The sequence below is a fragment of the Dendrobates tinctorius genome, unplaced genomic scaffold, assembly GCF_039654945.1.
Source record: "Dendrobates tinctorius isolate UK_male_01 unplaced genomic scaffold, ASM3965494v1 ptg000120l, whole genome shotgun sequence".
Lineage (NCBI taxonomy): Eukaryota > Metazoa > Chordata > Amphibia > Anura > Dendrobatidae > Dendrobates > Dendrobates tinctorius.
In genome coordinates, this window is record NW_027361788.1 from 43,853,883 (window position 1) to 43,875,506 (window position 21,624).

Here is a 21,624-nt window from a genome sequence, read left to right on the forward strand (position 1 = left end):
GCATAAGAAGTCTATATAGAGTCCATAGAACCTATCCTCCTCAGTGTATCGGGTTTGTTCTGTCCCAGGATACAACTATCAATATTTTCAGGTGTACGTATATGAAGAAAGCAAAGTTGTATGTAGGAAAATGAGTGTCAGGGAAATTACTATAAAGATTAGCATATCTGTATAAATAATATACATTTGTTTGTATAATGAGTAATGACATATTGGCTGACCCTGGTTTCCAGTTTCTGGAGTTGTTTCTTTCCACCCTTCATGGCCAGCTGTTCTGCCTCATCCAGACGGTGCTGAAGATCCTTTACTGTCTGATCAAGGTTCTTCTTCATCCTCTCTAAGTGGGCGCTGGTGTCCTGCTCCTTCTTAAGTTCTTCTGCCATCATAGCAGCCTACAAAATCATACATTTATAAACATTTATACATACCTCAACATACAGCATTCCTATTACTTTAACAACATATTTTGTTAAATGAGAGCATAGAACACACATCAGTGATCGCCTTTTTCGCTTTTTCTTCTGCATTTCTGGCTTCTTGGATTGCTTCCTCAACTTCATTCTGGAGTTGACTGGCATCATTCTCTAACTTCTTCTTGGTGTTGATTAGGCTTGTGTTCTAAGGAAAATAAGCATGCATCTTATGTTCCTTGGTCTCACATTTGATATTTCTTCCAGGAACATCATCCTTGTAAAAGATCTTACCTGGGAGTGGAGAAGTTGAAGGCGTTCACTTGCATCCAGAAGTTCCTGCTCCGCCACCTTACGGGACCTCTCTGTCTGTTCCAGAGCAGAACGCATCTCCTCAATTTCAGCCTGTTGCAGGTTATTCCTACGTTCCACAACAGCTACTTGTTCTTTTAGGTCTTCCTGGCTCCTGAGTGCATCATCAAGCTGGAGCTGGGCATCCTTTAGAATAAAAAAAATGATTATATGTAGATGAAGTATATTTGGGTTTAGAAACAAATCTCCAATCACTAGTGAAATGTACTTAAATTAAAATTTTATTCCAAAAAATCAAGGTATCCACCCTTTATATCTGGCTGTACTTAGATTGGGGCACTGCAGCCACATCCTGAATGGAGTGAGGGGCGCAACCTTAGATTCTTTCATTGTCAATGATGCTGCTGGAAAAAGCTTAGTACAGCACTCGTCTTTCTCCATCCTCCAAAACACAATGAACAGAGTGGAAAATGAGCATGTGTCTCCGCTCTATTCAAGAAGGGACTGTAGAGCCCTGATTTTAGGATTGCGGGGGATCCCCAGCAATCATCAAATTATTACCTATTCCTTTGATAAAAGTTTTTTTCCCAAAATAAAAAGTTTTCCTCCAACTCCTCTAGTTACCTTCAGTTGTGCTTGCACATTTTTGAGCTGTTTCTGGGCCTCAGCAGCTTGACGATTGGCATGGCTCAGCTGAATCTCCAGCTCATTCAGGTCTCCCTCCATTTTCTTCTTAAGTCTCAGGGCATCATTCCTGCTCCTGATCTCAGCTTCTAATGTGGTCTGCATTGTGTCAATTACTCTCTGACTGTTCCTCTTCAGTTGTTCAATCTCCTCATCTTTCTCTGAAATTTTCCTGTCTACCTCAGATTTAATTTGGTTCAACTCTAGCTGGATGCGGAGAATCTTTGATTCCTCGTGTTCCAGAGATCCCTATTGAAGACAGACATCAGGAATAAAAGAAGGAAAAAGTATATGGTGGTTGTCCGATTACTTAATAAAATTCTACTATACCTCAGCCTCTTCCAGGGCAGCCTGCAGATCGCTCTTCTCTTGTTCCACTATTTTTTTGGCTTTCTCCAGTTCATACACAGTTTTTCCCGTCTCTCCAATCTGTTCAGTTAGATCTGATATTTCCTCTGCAGAACAATAAATAATGTGGACAATACATATTTGTTTGGGCTTTGAAATTGGCAACATCAGAAATATTTGATTGCTTTTGAATCTCACGTTGTAAGTTCTTGTTTTCCCGTTTCAAAGTTTCCAGATGATCCAAAGACTCCTCATATGCATTCTTCATCTTGAAGATCTCAGTGCTTAATGAACGAGCATCTTTTTGAGTTGCCTCCAATTCAGCCTGACCCTCTTCAAACTTCTGTTTCCATTCTGACAGAACCTGGAGAGGTACAACATAGGTTAACACAATTTTTGAAAATTGAAACAGAAAATGTAGCAAACTTATAGATTTATATATTTTTGTAATAGTTTGTGATACCTTATCAAAGTTCCTCTGCTTCTTATCTAGAGCAGCAGCTGCGCTATTTGCCCTCTCAACATCAACCATCAGGTCCTCTACTTCAGCCTGCAGCCTCTGTTTGGTCTTCTCCAGGGAGGCACATTTGGAGTTTACAGCCTCTACTTGCTCCTCAGCTTCCTGGAGACGCTGTGCAAGCTTCTTCCTATAGATAAATAGTGGGAAGGTGAGTTAACCCTTATTTAAACTCCATTTTTGGTCTACATTACCTATATTATGGTATCATACTTGGCCTCTTCCAGTTCCTCTGTGCGCTGAATAGCATCAGTTTCATATTTGGTTCTCCACTGAGCAACTTCACCATTGGCCTTGGACAAAGCTCTCTGAAGCTCAGCCTTTGCCTCTTGCTCCTCCTCATATTGCTCACGGAGTAAGTCACAGTCATGGCGAGAAGATTGCAGACCATGGGCAAGAGCATTCTTGGCCTGTAAAAAAAAAGTAAAATCATAAGTCACATAATTTTAAGTCCTTGGTTAAATACAATAATGGTTTATTTTTATCTTAATTATTTTACCTTAGTTTCTTCCTCTAATTGCCTTCTTAGTTCTTCAGTCTGCTGAGTGAAAGCTTGTTTCCCTCTGGTCAGCTGAGAAATCAGAGCATCCCTTTCCTCCAGTTGACGGGACAATTCACCTGGAGAAGATAATATTTATTGCAATTTTTAGTCCACTATTATATAAGGTTTAATTCCCTTTATAATAACTCTTAGACTGCGTCTAGTCTTATTGTGCTTCTGTTTCTTACGCTGGCAATACATATTAAATTACTGTGGAATGAACCTGATATTTTCATCTAGACCACTCAACCCTCTAATGACTATAGAGGACGTCTGGATTCTCCCCTCCCACCCCTAACATCATTTGGATTGAGGAGTTAGGTTTCAGAAGGCAACACTTTTGTTCCAAAGACAGTTAAGCATCCTCCATAGATGTCTCACTGTTCCTTGGAGCATGCATGTGTTTTTCAGATACTATAGATCAGTACAGATAACAGTTGGCAAGCTGTAGTGCTTAACACTACATTGGTAGACTCTGTTTTCTTGATGCTCACCGTTTTCTGTCTGGAAACGAGCTCTTTGGGCTGAAAGGTTATTGATTATGCGCTGGTGCTCATCATCTTTAGTCTTAATTTCACTGAGCTGATCCTCCAGAACACGGTTCACCTTTTCAAGGTTGGCCTAAAAAATACAGTAATATACCAGTTTACTTTTTAATTCACTTCCATTTTACAGACCAATATTTAATAATTCACACGGTACTTGTCAAACCTTTGATTTTGAGATATTCTCCAAGTTGCTGGCAAGGTCGTCAATTTCCATCTTCAGCTCACTTTTCTCCTTCTCAAGTTTTTGTTTAACTCGCTGGAGATTATCAATCTGTTCTCCAAGTTCAGCAACACTGTCGGCATGTTTCTTGCGCAGGGCAGCTGAGGTGGCTTCATGCTGGAGTGTGGACTCTTCCAAGTCACGTCTCAGTTTCTGGAACTCTGCCTCACGTTTCTTGTTCAACTCAATTTGAGCTGATGTTGCCCCTCCAGCTTCTTCAAGCCTTTCACTGATCTCCTCAAGTTCACGAGAGAGATCAGACCTCTGCTTTTCAACCTTTGCGCGAGCAGCACGCTCAGCTTCGATCTCCTCTTCCAGTTCTTCAATACGGGCCTAGCAAGAAAGGATGGATTATTTTACATTCTACCTGTTTAGCTGGAGCTATATGATATTACTGACTCATTATATCACTATACCTGCAGCTCCTTGATCTTTTTCTGCAGCTGAGATCCCAGGGACTGCTCATCTTCAATCTTTCCTTGTAGCTGGCTTAATTCAAAGTCCTTCCTGTTTTTAAAAGAAACACAATTACACTAACTCATTGTACAGACAGGACGGCGTCCTTATAACTTTGCAGAAGTACACTAACTTCTTTATTTTTTCCTCAGCTTGTTGTTTCTCATTTTCTAGATCCATTATGGATTCTTGGGCCAATTTCAGATCACCTTCAAGCTTCCTCTTGGCTCTCTCAAGATCAAGACGAAGTTTCTTCTCTTGTTCCAGTGAGCCTTCAAGCTATTTTAAATAAATTATATAAAGTAAGAACTGACTGCAGATTCCTCAGTGTAAATGTTGATCAGTTACGTATTCTTTTTTTCAGATTTCACAACATAGACTCACATCATCCACTTGCTGTTCCAGCTTGATTTTAGCCTTAGTCAGAGTACTGACTTTATCTTCCTCAGCCTGCAGGTCATCGAGAGTTTGCTGGTGAGCCTCCTGGAGAGCTTTCTTCTCTTTGGAAATCTTGGCAACGGTCTCATCCAATGCAGCCATTTCTTCAGTAAGGTTTTTAACCTAAACAGATGAAATTTTGAAAAGGTGAAGTTTGTAATAAATATATATTGATTTAGTAGCACCATGACTGTATCCATTCTCACCTTGTTTTCAGTGGCATGCTTTTCCTTCTCCACTTTGGCCAAGGTAAGCTCTAAGTCGTCAATGTCTTTCTTTAATTCTGAGCACTCATCTTCCAGTTTCCTTTTCTTGGCAGTTAGTTCTGCATTGCTTTCCTCCTCATCTTCAAGCCTTTCTGTGATTTCTTTTATTTTGGCTTCCAAATGAATTTTGTTCTTAATGAGACCTTCACACCTCTCTTCTGCATCAGTCAAGTTTTCTCCTTCCTATTGAAATAAAAGTTTTTTGATTATTAAAAAATAATTTTCTGTAAAAGTAAAGGACAAAAAAAGTCTCTTACGGTTTGCACTTGCAGCAATAAGTCATTTTTTTCTTGCAGCAGAACAACCATTTTTTCCTCCAGCTCTTTCCTTCTTGATTCGGCTTTAGCGAGGGCAGTCTTGGTCTTCTCAAACTCTTCCTTCATGTTGGCCATCTCCTTTTCTGTCTCAGCACTCTTCAGAAGAGGTTTGATCTTGAAGTACAGCTTCATCCATGGCCAGTGCTTAACATTCATGAATGACCTGACATTGTACTGGATAACAAAGATTGCATCTCTAGGGGAAAAAAAAGCAAAACATTCAGTTTAACATCACAAAGCATACAGTGATATTCATCTACATTACATAGTGTTGTTAATACCTCCTTTCTACCATCTTCTTAAACTCAACTCTCATCAAGAAACCTCTACAACGTGCTTGGGTGCGGGTGATAAGCTGTGCCAATTTATCATCTCTCATCTCTTCCAGAACACCCAAAAGACCAGCTTTGAAGAAAACCTGTGAATGGTCAAAATCCTCAAGTTGATGTCCTGTATGCTAATTATTTTTTTATTGGACACTTCTACAATGGTTGTAAACACCTACCTTAGTGTGTCCAAATCGGTACTGTGTGTGATCGATGTCAATGGAGCCCAGGAGCTTCTCTGATGCTTTTTTGCTATCAATAAACTCCCCACCTGGAATTGCGCTGGCATTTAGTATCTTGTAGCTAGAATGACCGAGGGTAAATTATGTTATGATATGTTTGTGCTATATTACATATACTAATCTACTGTAAACCTTGCTTTACCGTTGCTTGAAGTCACCATAGAGGATTCTGCTGGGGAATCCCTTTCTGCAGATTCTGATACCCTCTAGCACACCGTTACATCTCAGCTGGTGGATGATCAGATGATTCTCCATGATACCTGGATGAAAACAATATAATCTACTGAAAAATACTAAACTTAATCTAATATTTTTCTGATAGATATTGGAAGTGATTTTTTACCTGGAGTCTTGGTCTCATTGGGAATCAGACAACGCACAAAGTGAGGATGGGTACTCCTCAGGTTAGTCATAAGCTTGTTCAGATTTTCCTATGGAATTTGTGTCATTTATAAAAATGTAGTTATATAAACGAATTTATTGTAAAACTTAAAGAAAACAGCTTTCTTACTCTAAACAGGGCAGAGACAGTCTGAAAAGAAGAACCCTTCTTTTTCTTTCCACCTTTTCCACCTGTATCACCGGCTGGAAAAAAAAAGTGCAAGCTATTAACACCGCATTTCTAAAATCCCTAAAAACGGGATTCAGACGAAATGCCAACAGGGCCATACACTGCATTGGCACAAACAGAAATATAACAAGCTATGCTTGTGGGGGTTTTTTCCCTGAATGTTCCCATTTGTTCAGATAAATACAGAAACATAGCAGAGAAATAATTGTTACACTTTCTGCAAATACTTACATTCAGCTCCAGCGTAGCTGGAATATAGGAAAGCCAGGAGTTTTACTGAAGACTTCTGGTAGAGGCCAACAACAGTCTCGTTCAGCGGGTCCTTGTTCTTATCCAGCCAGCCGTTGATGTTATAATCTACAGTACCAGCATAATGCACCAAGGAGAAGTGGGCTTCTGCCTTTCCTTTACTGGGCTTGGGCTTCTCAAAGTTTTTGCACTTTCCAAGATGCTGGTCATAGAGCTTGTTCTTGAAGGATGTGTCAGTCGCCTTGGGGAACATGCACTCTTCCTCCAGGATTGAGAAGATACCCATGGGCTTTAAGAAAAAGCAATAGTCATTAAGCTTGGATTTCTCATGCTGTTGTTTTTTTTTTGTTGTTGTTGTTTTTTTAAAGCAATGAATAGGTAGAGCTGGTACCAACCTTCTCAATGAGCTCAATGCAAGCAGCCAGATCCATACCGAAGTCAATGAATTCCCAATCAATTCCTTCTTTCTTATACTCTTCTTGTTCCAGGACAAACATGTGATGGTTGAAGAACTGCTGCAGTTTCTCGTTGGTGAAGTTAATGCAGAGCTGTTCTAGACTGTTGAACTGGAAAAGTCAATGAGTAGGGAAATTTAGCAAAAGAAAAGACCATCAGTTTGTTTATATAATCACACTTTTACTCACATCAAAGATCTCAAACCCAGCAATATCCAGCACACCGATGAAGTACTGTCTTGGCAGTTTAGTGTCCAGCTGCTGGTTGATACGTGCGACCATCCAGAAGAAAAGTTTCTCATAAACTGACTTGGTAAGGGCACCAACGGCATTGTAAACCTAAGGGGAAAAAAACCATCAAATTCTCTTTTTAGATGTGTCCTCACATTTCTCCCAGAAAGTAGTATAGATCTATTATTAGTTTTTACCTGCTGAACAGTTTGTCCCTTGGTGACATATTCATTTCCAACTTTGACCCTTGGGTAGCACAAAGCTTTCTGAAGATCAGCAGAGTTCAGACCCATCAGGTAGCCAATTTTATCGGCAACTGATAGGAAGCAGGAATTATTATTTATATTCACCGAATCTAACAATCTACAGAAGCTTTGTATATGATTATTTTCTTTACCTTCTGTGCCATCGGGTTCAGCCTGCTCCTCTCTTTGCTTTTGCTTGAATTTCATGTTACCGTGGTGCATGACTGCACCAGTCATCTTGTAGATACCATTCTTTTCATCGGGTGTGAAGCCCAGGATATCAATGGCGCTCTGTGGTGTGTGTGTGTATATACATTATAGATATATATATATTTAAACTTTAAAAAAACTAGAGATTACAACACTAAGTAGGTTCTTAGGAAAATATCTTACGTCTGTGGCCATAAACTCCTCTACATCATCAATGCTCTTCACAGAAATTTCACCTTGGCTGATAGAAGGGTAGTCGTATGGGTTTGTGGTAATGAGAAGCATTTCTAGGAAGAAGTGGTGCTTGATATAAATCCACAACTCACTGTCAACCTCCAATTTGAATAAATGAATCTAAAATAACTCACCAACAACTTCCGGCCTCTTGTTGGTCTGGATCTGATAGAAGATGTGGTAGCTCCTTTCTGCTGAAAGCTGGAACGTCACTCTGGATTTTTCCAGCAGGTCTGTAGATGAGTGATGTTACAGGTCAGTGATGGTAAGAAGACACATACTAGATGACTAAAATAAGCCTTCAATCTAAGACTTACAAGCCTCAATATCAGCGGAAGCCAGTTTTCCTGTTGTTCCAAAATGGATTCTGATGAATTTACCCTAAGGGTTGTGTATATATGGAGCTTCAGTAAAGGACGTATTTTCTTATAAAACAAGTATATGTATTCTAAAACAGCTTTGCTACTTACAAAACGAGAGGAGTTGTCATTTCTCACAGTTTTGGCATTGCCAAAGGCTTCCAGCAGGGGGTTGGCCTGGATGATTTGATCTTCCAGTGTTCCCTAAGACACACAATATATGATGTATTCCCACACCAGGACGTGATGTAATGCAGTATACAGGTATCTGTATTGTTAGGCATTCATGTTGGTCATTATTCACAGTTTACCTGCAGCTTGTTGCTTGACTCCTTCTTCTTTTGTGAATCACCAGCAGCTGCAATTGTTGCAAAGTATTGGATGACACGCTTGGTGTTTACAGTCTTTCCAGCACCAGATTCTCCGCTGGAAACAGCAAAAATATGTCAGTAAAACATTGGAACAAATATAAGAACATATATGCTGGAATTTTACTTACGTAATCAGGATTGACTGGTTTTCACGATCTAGAATTCAAAATGAAAGGAAACTCTAAAAAATCAGTTCACATAAAACTCTGGAAAATAGAATAACGTAATGTAAAAGGCAAAAATGACCTGTTAGCATGAACTGATAGGCGTTATCAGAGATGGAGAAGATGTGTGGGGGGGCTTCTTGTCGCTTCTTTCCTCTGTAGCCACCAACCACTTCGGGGTTGTACACTGGCAGCCACTTGTAGGGGTTGACAGTGACACAGAAAAGGCCGGAGTAGGTCTGCAATTACATGATAAAGGCAATATTTATTTTTTCTATTTTATATCAAAAAATCTTTGTTTATAATGTTATTTTGTGCTTTCTAGTTTTTTGGTTTTTTTACTGCTCAGGTGTGTTATATTTACTAATCAGAGAAAATAACGTACATAGATCATCCAGGCTGCGTAACGCTCTTTGAGGTTGTACAGCACAGACGCCTCATTCAGGTGAGTCAGCATAGCCATATCCTCAATTTTATCAAACTTCGGAGGATTCTGAGGATTTACTAGGTCTTCCTTAACTGTTACAGTCTGAAAGAAGAATAGCCATTATTCAGCAGTTCAGTATTACCATATTGCTGGTAAACAGACTAATAATGATTTTCTATCACTTACTCTTCCATCATCTGTGTTCACTGTGACTTTAACACCATCACGTGAAGTAATTATCCCCTTCACGTATAGTTCTTTGTCATCATGCACAAAGCATGAATTCTTGGCATCAAATGGCTTATTCTGAGCCTCTAATCTTTCTTTCTCAGTTTTCCGCAGAAAGGGAGCGGCATCCCCAAAAACTGCCATTTCTGCGTCACCCATGGTTGCAATTTACTGGAAAATAAAGGGAATAGATGAGATATATATACACACACGGATATATACATCATATATGGCCATATATTATATATAGCCTTGATAAATATATTGTATAGTCATACAGGATGGCAACACCTGCACTTAGAGGAGAAAGGTGTCCACAATAGTAATGCATTAGTGTAAGGTATTGACTGAACTTCATATGACTTCTTCCATCCCTAGTGTTCGTCTACATGTTTGTGAAAGCAACAGAGAGTACAATGGACCAATGGTACTGCCATCAGCCTTCAGGTAATGCAGAGAAAACTTCTTATGAAGCCTTCATGTACGAGATTCTACTATTATACTATACTATTGCGGCCTCTGTGTACGTGCACCTGTACATTCACGTAATACTTTAGGAATTTTCCTTTTCTGCATTGTAAATTTGGGTAATGTGGCTCCATTCATGATTTGTGGACACTATCCACCCATATATCCAAGGTTTTTTAAGGGAGTCTGACAGCACAGGATGACTGTTCAAAGCACGTTCAAGTTTTTGGTGGACCCTTCGTGTGGCCAAACATTTACGTGCTCATTCTCACCTACTTGTTCTCCATATATCTCCACTAGGGATGAGCGAATAGCTTATCCGAATAGCTATAGCGCTTACCAAATAGCTGCATCAGGAACCCAGATACCTGGAGTGCTCCCGATAATCAGTTGTTCGTCGCCGCAGCTGTATGTATCGCGACTGTGAGACAGTCACAACACAGCCGCGACACATACAACTATGGCACCAAACCGCTGATTATCGGGAGCGCTCCAGGTATCCGAGTGGCCAATGCAGCTATTCGGTAAGCGCTATAGCTATTTGGATAAGGACTTATCCGAAGCTATTGGAGATAGAGGGAAGGTGCACTTAAATGCTTTGCCACGCCATGGCCCACTGATCCCCTGTACTTGGTTTGAACAGTCATTCAGTGCTGACAGATCCCTTCTAACTAGAGCAGAGTTTAACTACATCTCACTTCCCCAGAGTTCATTGACTTTATCCTCATACCTGGGAGATGCCGGCTGTGATACATAGCCAGAATCTTCCTGGAACAGCAGTAATCAGTGCCTTTCTTCGATTGCTGCTGTCTAACCAGTTAAATGCTGCTGTCATCACTGACAGCAGCATTTAAATAGCGCAAGTACCAACATGTGCACAAACCAGCTCCCACTGACCCTTTGCAATGCAACCGCTGGGTCCTGAAGGGTTGATATTGGGGGTTGGGAGTCTACCGAAGGCCCCCATAGCTGCAGCTGGACTTCATAGAAGAATGTCATTATAACTACTTATTGCAGTATACAGAAGAAATTAAACAATTGATGGTTTAAGACCCCTAAGGGGACTAAAAAATGAAAGTAAAAAAAATAATAGTTTATAAAAATTCTAATCACCCTCCCCTTTTTCCTTTTTAATAAAAAAATCAATTAAATAAGCAGGCTTTGTATTGCCAAATCCGATCTATCAAACTGTAAAATTAATGATGGGGTTTACTAAACTAGTTAAAGAGAAAAAAAAAAGAGAAGCCAGAATTACCTGTTTTATGAAGGGGTTAATCAAAATATTGCTACACAATCAATTAAAATGTGAGGTTATTTGTGCATTAATTATTTTTATATTCAATGCTTGCAGAGTGCTGTAGCATCGGCTTTATGCACCAAGAAGCAAAAACTAACGAATGAGGAGCATAAAGAGATGAGGACAAACTATTCTCCAACCTCTGTGGCGATCTCCAGATGATGAAGTTCAAAGCCAGCCTGGAAAAAAGAGAAGAGAGAGGTAAGAAATACACAAGTGGTATTCTGGAAACTGAACAAAGAACTGTGTGGCAACAGTAAGGCAAATCTGTCCATAGATATACCCAATGGATAGGTGTGGCGCTCTTTCTGAAAGTGTGCAGCTATGTTTTTCTAATGCTGGATATCACCTCAAATAATGCTTAATATAAGTAATTGAAAGACCCAGGATAATAAAGGGTTTGTCTTTTTTTTTTTCAAGGCACACCACTACTCTACCTCACCTGCTGCCTTGCCAAGGGGTGATGTACTCTTAAAGAGCGACAGTTCTGAACAGCAGCATTTTCGCACAGCTGTTCTGAACTGTGCGCTCTCCCATGCTGCTAACAGGTAGGGTTGCCTGTGCAGTAGGGGTGAATCACAGGGACACTAGGCTGGCACTCATACAGCCAGATTCAGAGCAGCGCTTGCAGGCTCGAAAGCTTTGTCAGCGAGTGTTGCATGCTCCTTTCATAGGTATCCCGGCAATCCTTAGACTAGGTAATGAGCTGTACAATACATAATTTAAAATGTCTATTCTTGAGAAATCAAAGGATTTTTAACAAGAAGTAAATTACAAAGCTGCTCGCTTTTACAAACATTTTTAAATTTTACCCATTAATGAAGATGAGGCAAACTTTGTAAAGGGTTGCCCGGTGAAAACAAGTTATGTCTATCCACAGGATAGGTGGGGGTCTGTCCTCTGGGATCCACACCAATCAGCAGAAAGGGAAATTTTTATCCCGATTAAAAAATGGAGCAGTTGGTCGGATGCTCGATCATTCTTTCTCTATGGAGCTGCTGGAACAAGCCCAATGTATCCTCATAGGGAATAATTGGAGGAGATGTCACACATGTGCACTGCCATTCCATTCTGATGGGCCCTATTCTGCCGATTGTTGCGAATTTCTGCAGATAGGCGATTTACTATATCCAACCCACCAGATTTTCATCGGCTGAAAAATTAGTAAAGCATAGAATTATTGGTATGCAGTTTTTTCTACCAACCACTTACGAGAAATAAAAAAAAATAAAATAAAATAAAAATTCTGATTAATAGTTGACACTGGTACCCAAGGTAGGAGAACTTACCCAGAGGAAGACCACCTTGAGCAGTTTGAAGCCAGGCAGTCCTCTTTTATATACACTTGTGTGTGAACACTAAGCAGTTGTTCTCCTATGTATGGTATGTGCCAGCTGAAGGCGGTGCATTATGATTTGAATGGAATGTTATTTTACTTTTGTTTTATTGCTATATATAACTTGACTTTCTAAGACGGTGTGAGGACTTAAGAAAACATTTGGGATAACTCAGTCACGTTCTTAGAGGAGTATGTGTCTGTCGGATATGGGTAAAGCATTCCACAGGACATCTTAAGGAGATACAGATATATTGAAATTACAAGTACTGTTTTTCTAAGTGAAAAAAAGTGATATAAAAAGACAACATACAAAATCTGTAGTGTCCGAGCCACAGACAAATAGGAGCTTTTATTAGATAACGTGAAATTAGCTTCTTTCACACACTTCTATGGCATGTTTTGTGAAAAATTCCTCATATGTAGCAAGCTGCATTTTGGAAAAAAAATTATGTTTTAAAAGTAAAAGGGGAAACAGGTGGTCTGTTTGTATTGACTGGCCCAAGCTGCACCCAGTTATTGTTACAGTGGGTCCGGAAAGTATTCGGACTCCTTCAAATTTTTCACTTTTTGTTTCATTGCAGCCATTTGGTAAATTCAAAAAAGTTATTTTTTTTCTCTTATTAATGTACTCTCTGCACCCCATCTTGACTGACAAAAAAACAGAAATGTAGAATTTTTTGCAAATTTATTAAAAAAGAAAAAATGAAATCACATGGTCATAAGTATTCAGACCCTTTGCTCAGAAACTCATATTTAAGCCACATGCTGTCCATTTCCTTGTGATCCTCCTTGAGATGGTTCTACTCCTTCATTGGAGCTGTGTTTAATTAACACACACCTGTCTATATAAGTGTGGGAATATGTTTGGCGCAACAACTCCATTCCTGTCTATGAGTGTTTAGTTGCTAGATTTGTATGCTGTTCATAAAGTTAAAATAATAAAAAAGCTCTGAGAGGCTCACACAGGGAGAGCATGTGACTGTATTTCCTGTGTCTGTGTATGAGAGAAGCAGCCTGCAGTAGATTCTGCACAGATAGAGACACACAAATGATTTATTCCTCATCTATTAAGCTTATCATATTTTGTTCCTGATTGTTCCTGAATAAAGAAGCTCTGTTGTCACATGCTTGGAGAGTATCCTGAATAATCCACTGCCAACAGGTTATGGGCCCAGAGTGACACAGAACCCTAGAGATTGTGGAGCGTCTCAGGGGTATTGGAGAATAAATTAAAGATTTTCATGTTGCTGCACTTCTATTAAGTGGTCTTCCAGAGAGTTATGACACACTCATGACTGCACTAGAAGCACAGCCAGATGATGAGCTGACACTATAGTATGTTAAAGGCAAACTTGTGATTGAATTCAAGAGAAAAACGCAGCATGTAAGCAGCAGTAATGAATCCAGAGCAGAAACAGCATTAAAGACACAGGATTTCCCTGAATATAAGAGCAATCTAAGAGAAATTTGTGAATGTTTTGTATGTAAAAAGCCCGGCCACCTTAAAAGAGACTTATTGGAACGTGGTGTACTCGAGTTTGTTTATTGCAAGTCTGACAAGATGATAGCTGATGGTATGACAAAGCCATTATCAAGAGCCAAGTTTGTGGACTTCAAAACTGCAATGGGACCAATGGGATAAGTACCGTATTTACTCGTGTATAAGCTGACCCCCCTAATTTTGCCCCCAAAAACTGGGAAAACTTATTGAATCGCGTATAAGCCTAGGGTGGAAAATGCAGCAGCTACTGGTAAATTTCAAAAATAAAAATAGATACCAATAAAAGTAAAATTAATTGAGACATTAGTAGGTTAAATGTTTTTGAATATCTACATTGAATTAGGAGCCCCATATAATGCTCCATACAGTTCATGATGGGCCCCATAAGATGCGCCATACAAAATACTCCCCATATAATGCTGCACAAAGGTTAATAATGGCCCCATAAAATGCGCCATACAAAATACACCCCATATAATTCTGCACAAAGGTTAATAATGGCCCCATAAGATGCTCCATAGAATATGCCCTATATGCTGCTCCATAAAGGTTGATGGCCCCATAAGATGCTCCATAGAATAATATGCCCCATATGCTGCTCCATAAAGGTTATGGCCCCATAAGATGCTGCATAAAGTAGATTATGCCCCATATGCTGCTCCATAAGATGCTCCATAGATTATGCCCCCATAAGATGCTCCAAATATTATGCCCCCATAAGATGTTCCATATACTATAGCCCCATAAGATGCTCCATATATTATGCCCCCATATGCTGCCCCCATATGCTGCTCCATAGATTATACCCCATGTGCTGCTGCTGCAAATAAAAAAAATTACATACTCACCTCTCTGTCGCTGGGGGCCAGGTGCCGGTGTCACCGCTGGCTCAGGACCCTGACACCTGAGATATTCACCTGTCCCCGATCCATCGCTGCTCGCTGCTGTCTGACGCGTCCTCTGTCAGTGACTGTTCAGGCAGCAGAGAGCGCTGCGCACACTAAGCACGTCATCGCGCCCTCTGCTGCCTTCTCCAACGGTCTCCCTTCCTTCAGTGGTCACGTGGTACCACTCATTAAAGACATGAATATGCGCATATTCATAACATAAGGGAAACCATTGGACAAGCAGGGGGCTGCAGAGACGTGCTAGGCGGGTCATTATGATCTGACACCCCCGCTCCCCCTCCCCCATCGACTCCTTGGCATATATGACTTGCGAATAAGCCAAGAGGGGGACTTTCAGTCCCAAAAAATGGGGTGAAAAACTCGGCTTATACACAAGTATATACGGTAGTTGTTGAGTGGGGGTGTTGGAATATGTTTGGTGAAATAACTCCATTCCTGTCTATGAGTTTTTAGTTCAGGACCGCCATCAGGGCATTACTGCCCTTACTGGCGTATGAGACCCGATAACCAGAGGGGGCCCGCAGCGGGCCCCCTCTATTCTGGTCATCGGGCCCCAGCGGCAGGCTTCTGCCGGCTCAGTAACTGCCCTTGTGTCCTTAGACGCATGAGCAGTTCAAATTTGTTGCTATACGGGAGATTCTCCCCACACAGCAATAGTTACCAGCCGCTGGCCAATCAGAGGCCGGCAGCAGATGTCAGCGGGAACGTCGCCGGCGAATGGCGTCACTGACAAAGGTCCGCGCCTCAGATACGTGGATGGAGGACATCGCTGGAGCTCGGCCAGGTAAGGAGAAACTTTTTTTATTTTGTAAAGCCACGGTATTGGGGGCACATTCTACCCCTGTGGGGCCTGCATTTTTCCCCTGTGGGGCCTACATTATACCCCTATGGGCCTGCATTATACCCCTATGGGGCCTGCATTATACCCCTATGGGGGGGAATTTTACTATGGGGGTGCATTATACGAGGAAGGTGCATTATATTGTGGGGCTGAATTATATTATGGGACTGCATTGTACCCCTATGGGGTGGCATTATACCCCTCTGGGGCCTGCATTATACCCCTATGGTGGAGCATTATACTATGAAGGTACATTATATTACGGGGCTGCATTATATTATGGGACTGCATTGTACCCCTATGGGGCCTGCATTCTTCCTCTATGGGGCCTGCATTATACCCTTATGGGGCCTGCATTATACCCCTATGGGGGTGCATTATGCTATGGGGGTGCATTATGCTATGGGGGTGCATTATATTGTGGTGCTGCATTATATTATGGGACTGCATTGTACCCCTAGGGGGCGGCATTATACCCCTATGGGGGTGCATTATACTATGGGGTGCATTATATTGTGGGGCTGCATTATATTATGGGACTGCATTGTACCCCTATGGGGCCTGTATTATACGCCTATGGGGCCTGCATTATACTACTATATATTACTATGGCATGCATTATATTAATATGGGTGACTATGGGGGCAATATGGAGAGACAAGGGGCAGAATGGGTAGACACATCAGGTCCAGAATGCGGGATATTATTACTGTATGGGCTAATTAAAGGATATTATTTTGAGGATACTGTTTTCAGTGTGGGAGAGGATAGGTCCTGCTATTGGGCAGGGTGACACGGTCTCTTTTTCCTTCATCTGGCGTAGTATAGAGGTTGGTGAAAAATTGGGGAATGTGCTCTAGATAACTGTGTTATTTTCTTCAGAGATGAATCCTGGCTGGAAAAAGTGATGGTGGTCTGAACTGGATGAAGATAAAGGACTTGAACTAGAGACGTCACTGGTGAGTCAGTGTTACCTGTACACTATACACTGCATACTATATACAGAGCTTCTATGTATAATATCACTAGTGATCACTGTATTACCTGTACACTGACACTATATGCTGTATACAGAGCTCCTGTGTATAATGTCACCATTGATCCCTGTATTACCTGTACACATACACTGTTTACTAAGTACATATCGCTTGTGTATAATGGCATTGGTATTGTGTGTTTTTTATTAATGATCAGTATTGTAGTATTCTGTCACTATGTGGTGGTAATATGTGGTCTGGTCACAGTATGGAGGTATATGTTCCTTGGATATGGTATTATTGGTCATTATGTGGTGGTAATATGTGGTTTGGACATGGTGCAGTGATATTTGTCCCTAATATATGATATTATTCGGTCACTGTGGTGGTAATATGTGGTATGGACATGGTGTGGTGGCATTTGTTCCTTATATGTGGTATTATAGGTCATCATGTGGTGATAATATGTTGTCTGGTCATGGTGAGGTGGTATTTGTCTCTTGTATGTGATATTATTGGGCTTTTTAAAAACTGAAAAATAAATAAAAATATACCTAAAATTGTATTGGATATTTTAACAAATGTTTAGTAAGTTACAGTAGCGTAGAGCCCGGCCGAAAGAGTCTACCTTGTTGTGGTGGTGGATTAAAAAATCTTTTGGCCAAAACAAAAGCTGCTGGCTATGTATGTGGTGATGGGAACTGTTAATGTGTGATTGGTGAGGATGTGGTGCAGAAGTGGAATTTTTCCAAGAGAGGGTGGTGGGACTGTGAATGGTTCGCGGGGTGGAGCCTGGGCGGAGTTTCAAGGGGGCCCCGAAAATTTTGCTAGTATGGGGCCCCGAAATTCCTAGTGGCAGCCCTCGTTTAGTTGCTAGATTTGTATGCTGTTCATAAACTTAGAACAAAAAAAACCTCCCAGAGGCTCACACAGGGAGAGCATGTGATTGTATTTCCTGTGTCTGTGTATGGAAGATGAAGCAGCCTGCTGCAGACGATGCACAGATGGAGAAACACAAATGATTTATTCCTGATCTATTAAGCTTATCATATATTGTTCTAGATTGTTCCTGAATAAAGAAGCTCTGTTGTCACACGCTTGGAGAGTATCCTGAATAATCTACTGCCAACAATAACACGTCTTAGCTCACAGTGCATGTCAGACTAAATGAGAATCATGAAGTCAAAGGAACTGGCCAAGTGTAATGCACGCGTCCAGACTTGAGGGAGCGAGCGTGGGATTGTAGCCCCACTGTGCCACAAACCAGACTACCCTGGAAGGGGCGTGACTAAGCAGCTACCTTGGTGTTCACGTTCACTGGAGCCTCTGATAGTGAGGTCAGGCTTGTGTGGCAGGTAGCTACCAGGTACCATTCAAGGGTGATGTCTGGCTGTAGCAGCTGATCCCACTGCGGAACGAAACACTAATGACAGATCCGGGCAGGTGCAGACGGGCGCTACTGGAACTCTGGCAGGCAGGCGACCGCGGTTGGCACTCTGGCAGGCGGGCGCAGCTGGCACATAGGCAGGCACAGCTGGCACTCTGACAGGTGGGCACGGCTGGCAGGCACGGCTGGCAGTCAGGTTGGCAGGGCTGGCAGGCACAGAAACTGATTTGGAAAGGACAGGAACATGGGCAAGTCTGAGGTCTGAGTGGCATATGGGGACAGGAAGGGACCTGTTCAGACTGGAGAGAAAAGGTACCGTTATGAGCCAGTTTAGACAGGACGGACAAAGATACACAGGATGCGGAGTGGGAGCAGAGCAAAGTCGCAGAGTGTGGAGAGCAAAGTAGAACAGCAAGGTGCAGATCAAAGAGCAGAGCAGCGCTGCAAGGTGCAAGGGTATGTGCACATGCTGCGGATTGGGGTGCGGATTTGGCCGCGCGGATTTTGTAAAATCCGCAGGTAAATCTACAGGTCAAAAGACCTGCGGTTTTACATGCGGATTGCTCTGCGGTTTTGCCCTGCGGTTTTTCATCTCCACAATGGAGGAGATGGCAAACCGCAGCAGAATCCGCAGAAAGAATTGACATGTCAAATCTTTCTGCGGTTTCAAAACCGCAGGAAAACCGTGCGGGAAAAACCGCACCGTCTGCACTGCAGTTTTTCATTCCCATAGCAAATAATGGTACTGTACACCGCAGCAAAAACTGCTGCGGACCCGCAGCGGCCAAATCCCCTGCGGAACCACAGCAGAATATGCAGCGTGTGCACACACCCCAAAACGGAGTGCAGAGCAAAGATTAGAGAAGCACCGTAAAGTGGAGAGCGAAGAGCAGAGCAGCACCATAAGGTGCAGAGTGAAGAGCAAAGCAGCACTATAAGGTGCAGAGCAAAGAGCAGAGTCACAAGAGAAAACACAAGGATACACACAGCAAGGTAGGAAAGGCTACAGACAAGGATACATATAAGTACAGGTATAGGACTCAGTTCAGACAGGATCAGGTACTGGTACAGGTATAGGACTCAGTACAGATAGAGTAAGGAAGGCTAAAGACAAAAATACAAACAGGTACGGGTATAGTTCAAACAAGGACGGACACGGGAACAAGTACAGGACAGAGAATTCAGGCCTGAGTATGCTTCCCTCAGGGAGGCAAAAAACAAGACACAGGGAGAGGTACGGGCCAGGGTATGCAACCCCCTGGAAGGTGGAACAAGAGAAATAGCAGGACAGGACCTGGCAACTCTGTAGCCAAAGACAGACTGAAAGAGTTTGTTGCCTATGGGTGGGGATGCCTTAAGTACCTGAGGCCTCTTGGCAATTGGCTGGGGATACCTTAGGAAGGTGCACACCGTCTCTATAAGAACCTGGAAGTGTTGGGGCCACCGCCCTAAGCACACAGCCAGGAAGTATGCATCAAGCAAGGACAAGAGGTTCACAGCAAGGAGCCAGTAGAGGACAGAAGTGGTGAGTGACCCGGAGTGGTAAGATGAGAGATGGAAAGCCATGCAGTGATGCCGGCAGGGTTGTTACATCAAGGAGCTCAGAGACAGAATTGTGGCAAGGCACACATCTGACCAAGGTTACAAAAGAATTTCTGCAGTACTCAAGGTTCCTAAGAGCATAGTGGCCTCCATTATCCTTAAATGGAAGAAGTTTGGGACCACCAGAAGTCTTCCGAGACCTGACCGTCCAGCCAAACTGAGCAATCGTGGGAGAAGAGCCTTGGTGACAGAGGTAAAGGAGAACCCCAAGATCACTGTGACTGAGCTCCACAGATGCAGTAGGGAGATGGGAGAAAGTTCCACAAAGTCACCTATCACTGCAGCCCTCCACCAGTCAGGCCTTTATAGCAGAGTGGCCCGACGGAAGCCTCTCCTTAGTGGAAGATACATGAAAGCCTGCATAGAGTTTGCTAAAAAAACAAATGAAGGACTCCCAGACTATGAGAAATAAGATTCTCTGTTCTGAGGACACAAAGATAGAACTTTTTAGTGATAATGCTAAATGGTATGTGTGGAGAAAACCAGGCACTGCTCATCACCTACCCAATACAATCCCAACAGTGAAACATGGTGGTGGCAGCATCATGCTATGGGGGTGTTTTTCAGCTGCAGGGACAGGACGACTGGTTGCAATTGAAGGAAACATGAATGCGGCCAAGTACAGAGATATCCTGAATGAAAACCTCTTCCAGTGTGCTCTGGACCTCAGACTTGTGTCCATTCTTGACTGGCCCAGCCAGAGCCCAGACCCAAACCCAATTGAGCATCTCTGGGGAGACCTGAAAATGGCTGTCCACCAACGTTCACCATCCAGCCTGACGGAACTGGAGAGGATCTGCAAGGAAGAATGGCAGAGGATCCCCAAATCCAGGTGTGAAAAACTTGTTGCATCATTCGCAAGACGACTCATGGCTGTACTAGCGCAAAAGGGTGCTTCTACTCAATACTGAGCAAAGGGTCTGAATACTTATGACCATGTGATATTTCAGTTTTTCTTTTTTAATAAATTTGCAAAAATTTCTACATTTCTGTTATTTTTTCAGCCAAGATGGGGTGCAGAGTGTACATTAATGAGAAAAAAATTAACTTTTTTGAATTTACCAAATGGCTGCAATTAAACAAAGAATGAAAAAATTAAAGGGGTCTGAATACTTTCCATACCCACTGTATGTCCGGGATACATTGCAACAGAGCGCATAGCAATATTTAATATGACGTACAGTAAGTGTCAAAGGAACAAGATAAACTGTTTACGACCAATAACAATCTGCGGCTTCTTGGACATGCTGATACGTATTAGCAACTTGCAGAATTTTTTTCATGTCACTTCTTAGCACTGATTTCTGCTATGATTTCTTCTGAAAACATGTTATGCTTATTCCCAGTGCAGCGATTCGATAGAACCTGAATCAGAGAATACAAGTAAAGGGGGCTTTACACATAGCGTCACCGATTTTGTGACGCAGCAGCGATATTGCTAGCGATATTGCTAGCGATATCGCTACATGTGACACTTACCTCCGACCGGCTCCCCTGCTGGCTATCGCTGATCGCGGGAGATCGGCCTGCTCCACTTCTCGTCGTCGGCTTCCTGCTGGCACCGACGAGCGAGCCATGGACGCAGGCGGAAGACTTACACCCTCGCCGCGTCTGAAAGGTAAATGCGACCGCTGCTGCATCGATAGTGAGATCTGTCTATTTGGCAGCTCACTAGCAACCATTTAGTGATGCACCAGTGATTCTGCCCAGGTCATATCGTGGTCGGGATCGCTGGTGCATCGCTAAATGTAAAGGGGCCTTAAAGGGAATCTGTCACCCTTTTTTTGCCCTATTGGCTGCCGGCATAGACATCGGGGGCTTATCTACAGCATTCTGTAATGCTGTAGGTAAGCCCCTGATGTAACCTGAAAGAGAAGAAAAACACGTTATATTATACTCACCGGGGTGGGCGGTCCGGTCCGATGGGTGTTGCGG

At 42.3% G+C, this 21,624-nt stretch overlaps 1 protein-coding gene across 1 annotated transcript in view; it reads right to left on the reverse strand.

The window, feature by feature from the left end:
• LOC141046749 (uncharacterized) overlaps positions 1-9,528 on the reverse strand; it is a 43,005-nt gene extending 33,477 nt beyond the window's left edge. The window contains exons 1-35 of the mRNA XM_073541393.1: positions 9,328-9,528; positions 9,100-9,243; positions 8,797-8,953; positions 8,679-8,706; positions 8,491-8,605; positions 8,291-8,383; positions 8,138-8,201; positions 7,955-8,053; positions 7,770-7,873; positions 7,529-7,667; positions 7,329-7,447; positions 7,090-7,239; positions 6,841-7,011; positions 6,428-6,734; positions 6,137-6,210; positions 5,969-6,056; positions 5,768-5,885; positions 5,563-5,686; positions 5,339-5,475; positions 4,998-5,253; positions 4,681-4,923; positions 4,421-4,597; positions 4,170-4,315; positions 3,997-4,087; positions 3,524-3,913; positions 3,307-3,433; positions 2,771-2,889; positions 2,485-2,681; positions 2,218-2,401; positions 1,953-2,118; positions 1,737-1,861; positions 1,347-1,655; positions 705-908; positions 493-618; positions 222-392 (exon numbers count right to left, since the gene is read on the reverse strand). Of these exons, the coding sequence (XP_073397494.1) occupies positions 222-392; positions 493-618; positions 705-908; positions 1,347-1,655; positions 1,737-1,861; positions 1,953-2,118; positions 2,218-2,401; positions 2,485-2,681; positions 2,771-2,889; positions 3,307-3,433; positions 3,524-3,913; positions 3,997-4,087; positions 4,170-4,315; positions 4,421-4,597; positions 4,681-4,923; positions 4,998-5,253; positions 5,339-5,475; positions 5,563-5,686; positions 5,768-5,885; positions 5,969-6,056; positions 6,137-6,210; positions 6,428-6,734; positions 6,841-7,011; positions 7,090-7,239; positions 7,329-7,447; positions 7,529-7,667; positions 7,770-7,873; positions 7,955-8,053; positions 8,138-8,201; positions 8,291-8,383; positions 8,491-8,605; positions 8,679-8,706; positions 8,797-8,953; positions 9,100-9,243; positions 9,328-9,528 (5,463 nt within the window). The remainder of the gene's footprint in view (positions 1-221; positions 393-492; positions 619-704; positions 909-1,346; positions 1,656-1,736; positions 1,862-1,952; positions 2,119-2,217; positions 2,402-2,484; positions 2,682-2,770; positions 2,890-3,306; positions 3,434-3,523; positions 3,914-3,996; positions 4,088-4,169; positions 4,316-4,420; positions 4,598-4,680; positions 4,924-4,997; positions 5,254-5,338; positions 5,476-5,562; positions 5,687-5,767; positions 5,886-5,968; positions 6,057-6,136; positions 6,211-6,427; positions 6,735-6,840; positions 7,012-7,089; positions 7,240-7,328; positions 7,448-7,528; positions 7,668-7,769; positions 7,874-7,954; positions 8,054-8,137; positions 8,202-8,290; positions 8,384-8,490; positions 8,606-8,678; positions 8,707-8,796; positions 8,954-9,099; positions 9,244-9,327) is intronic.
• Between the last annotated feature and the right edge of the window lie 12,096 nt (positions 9,529-21,624).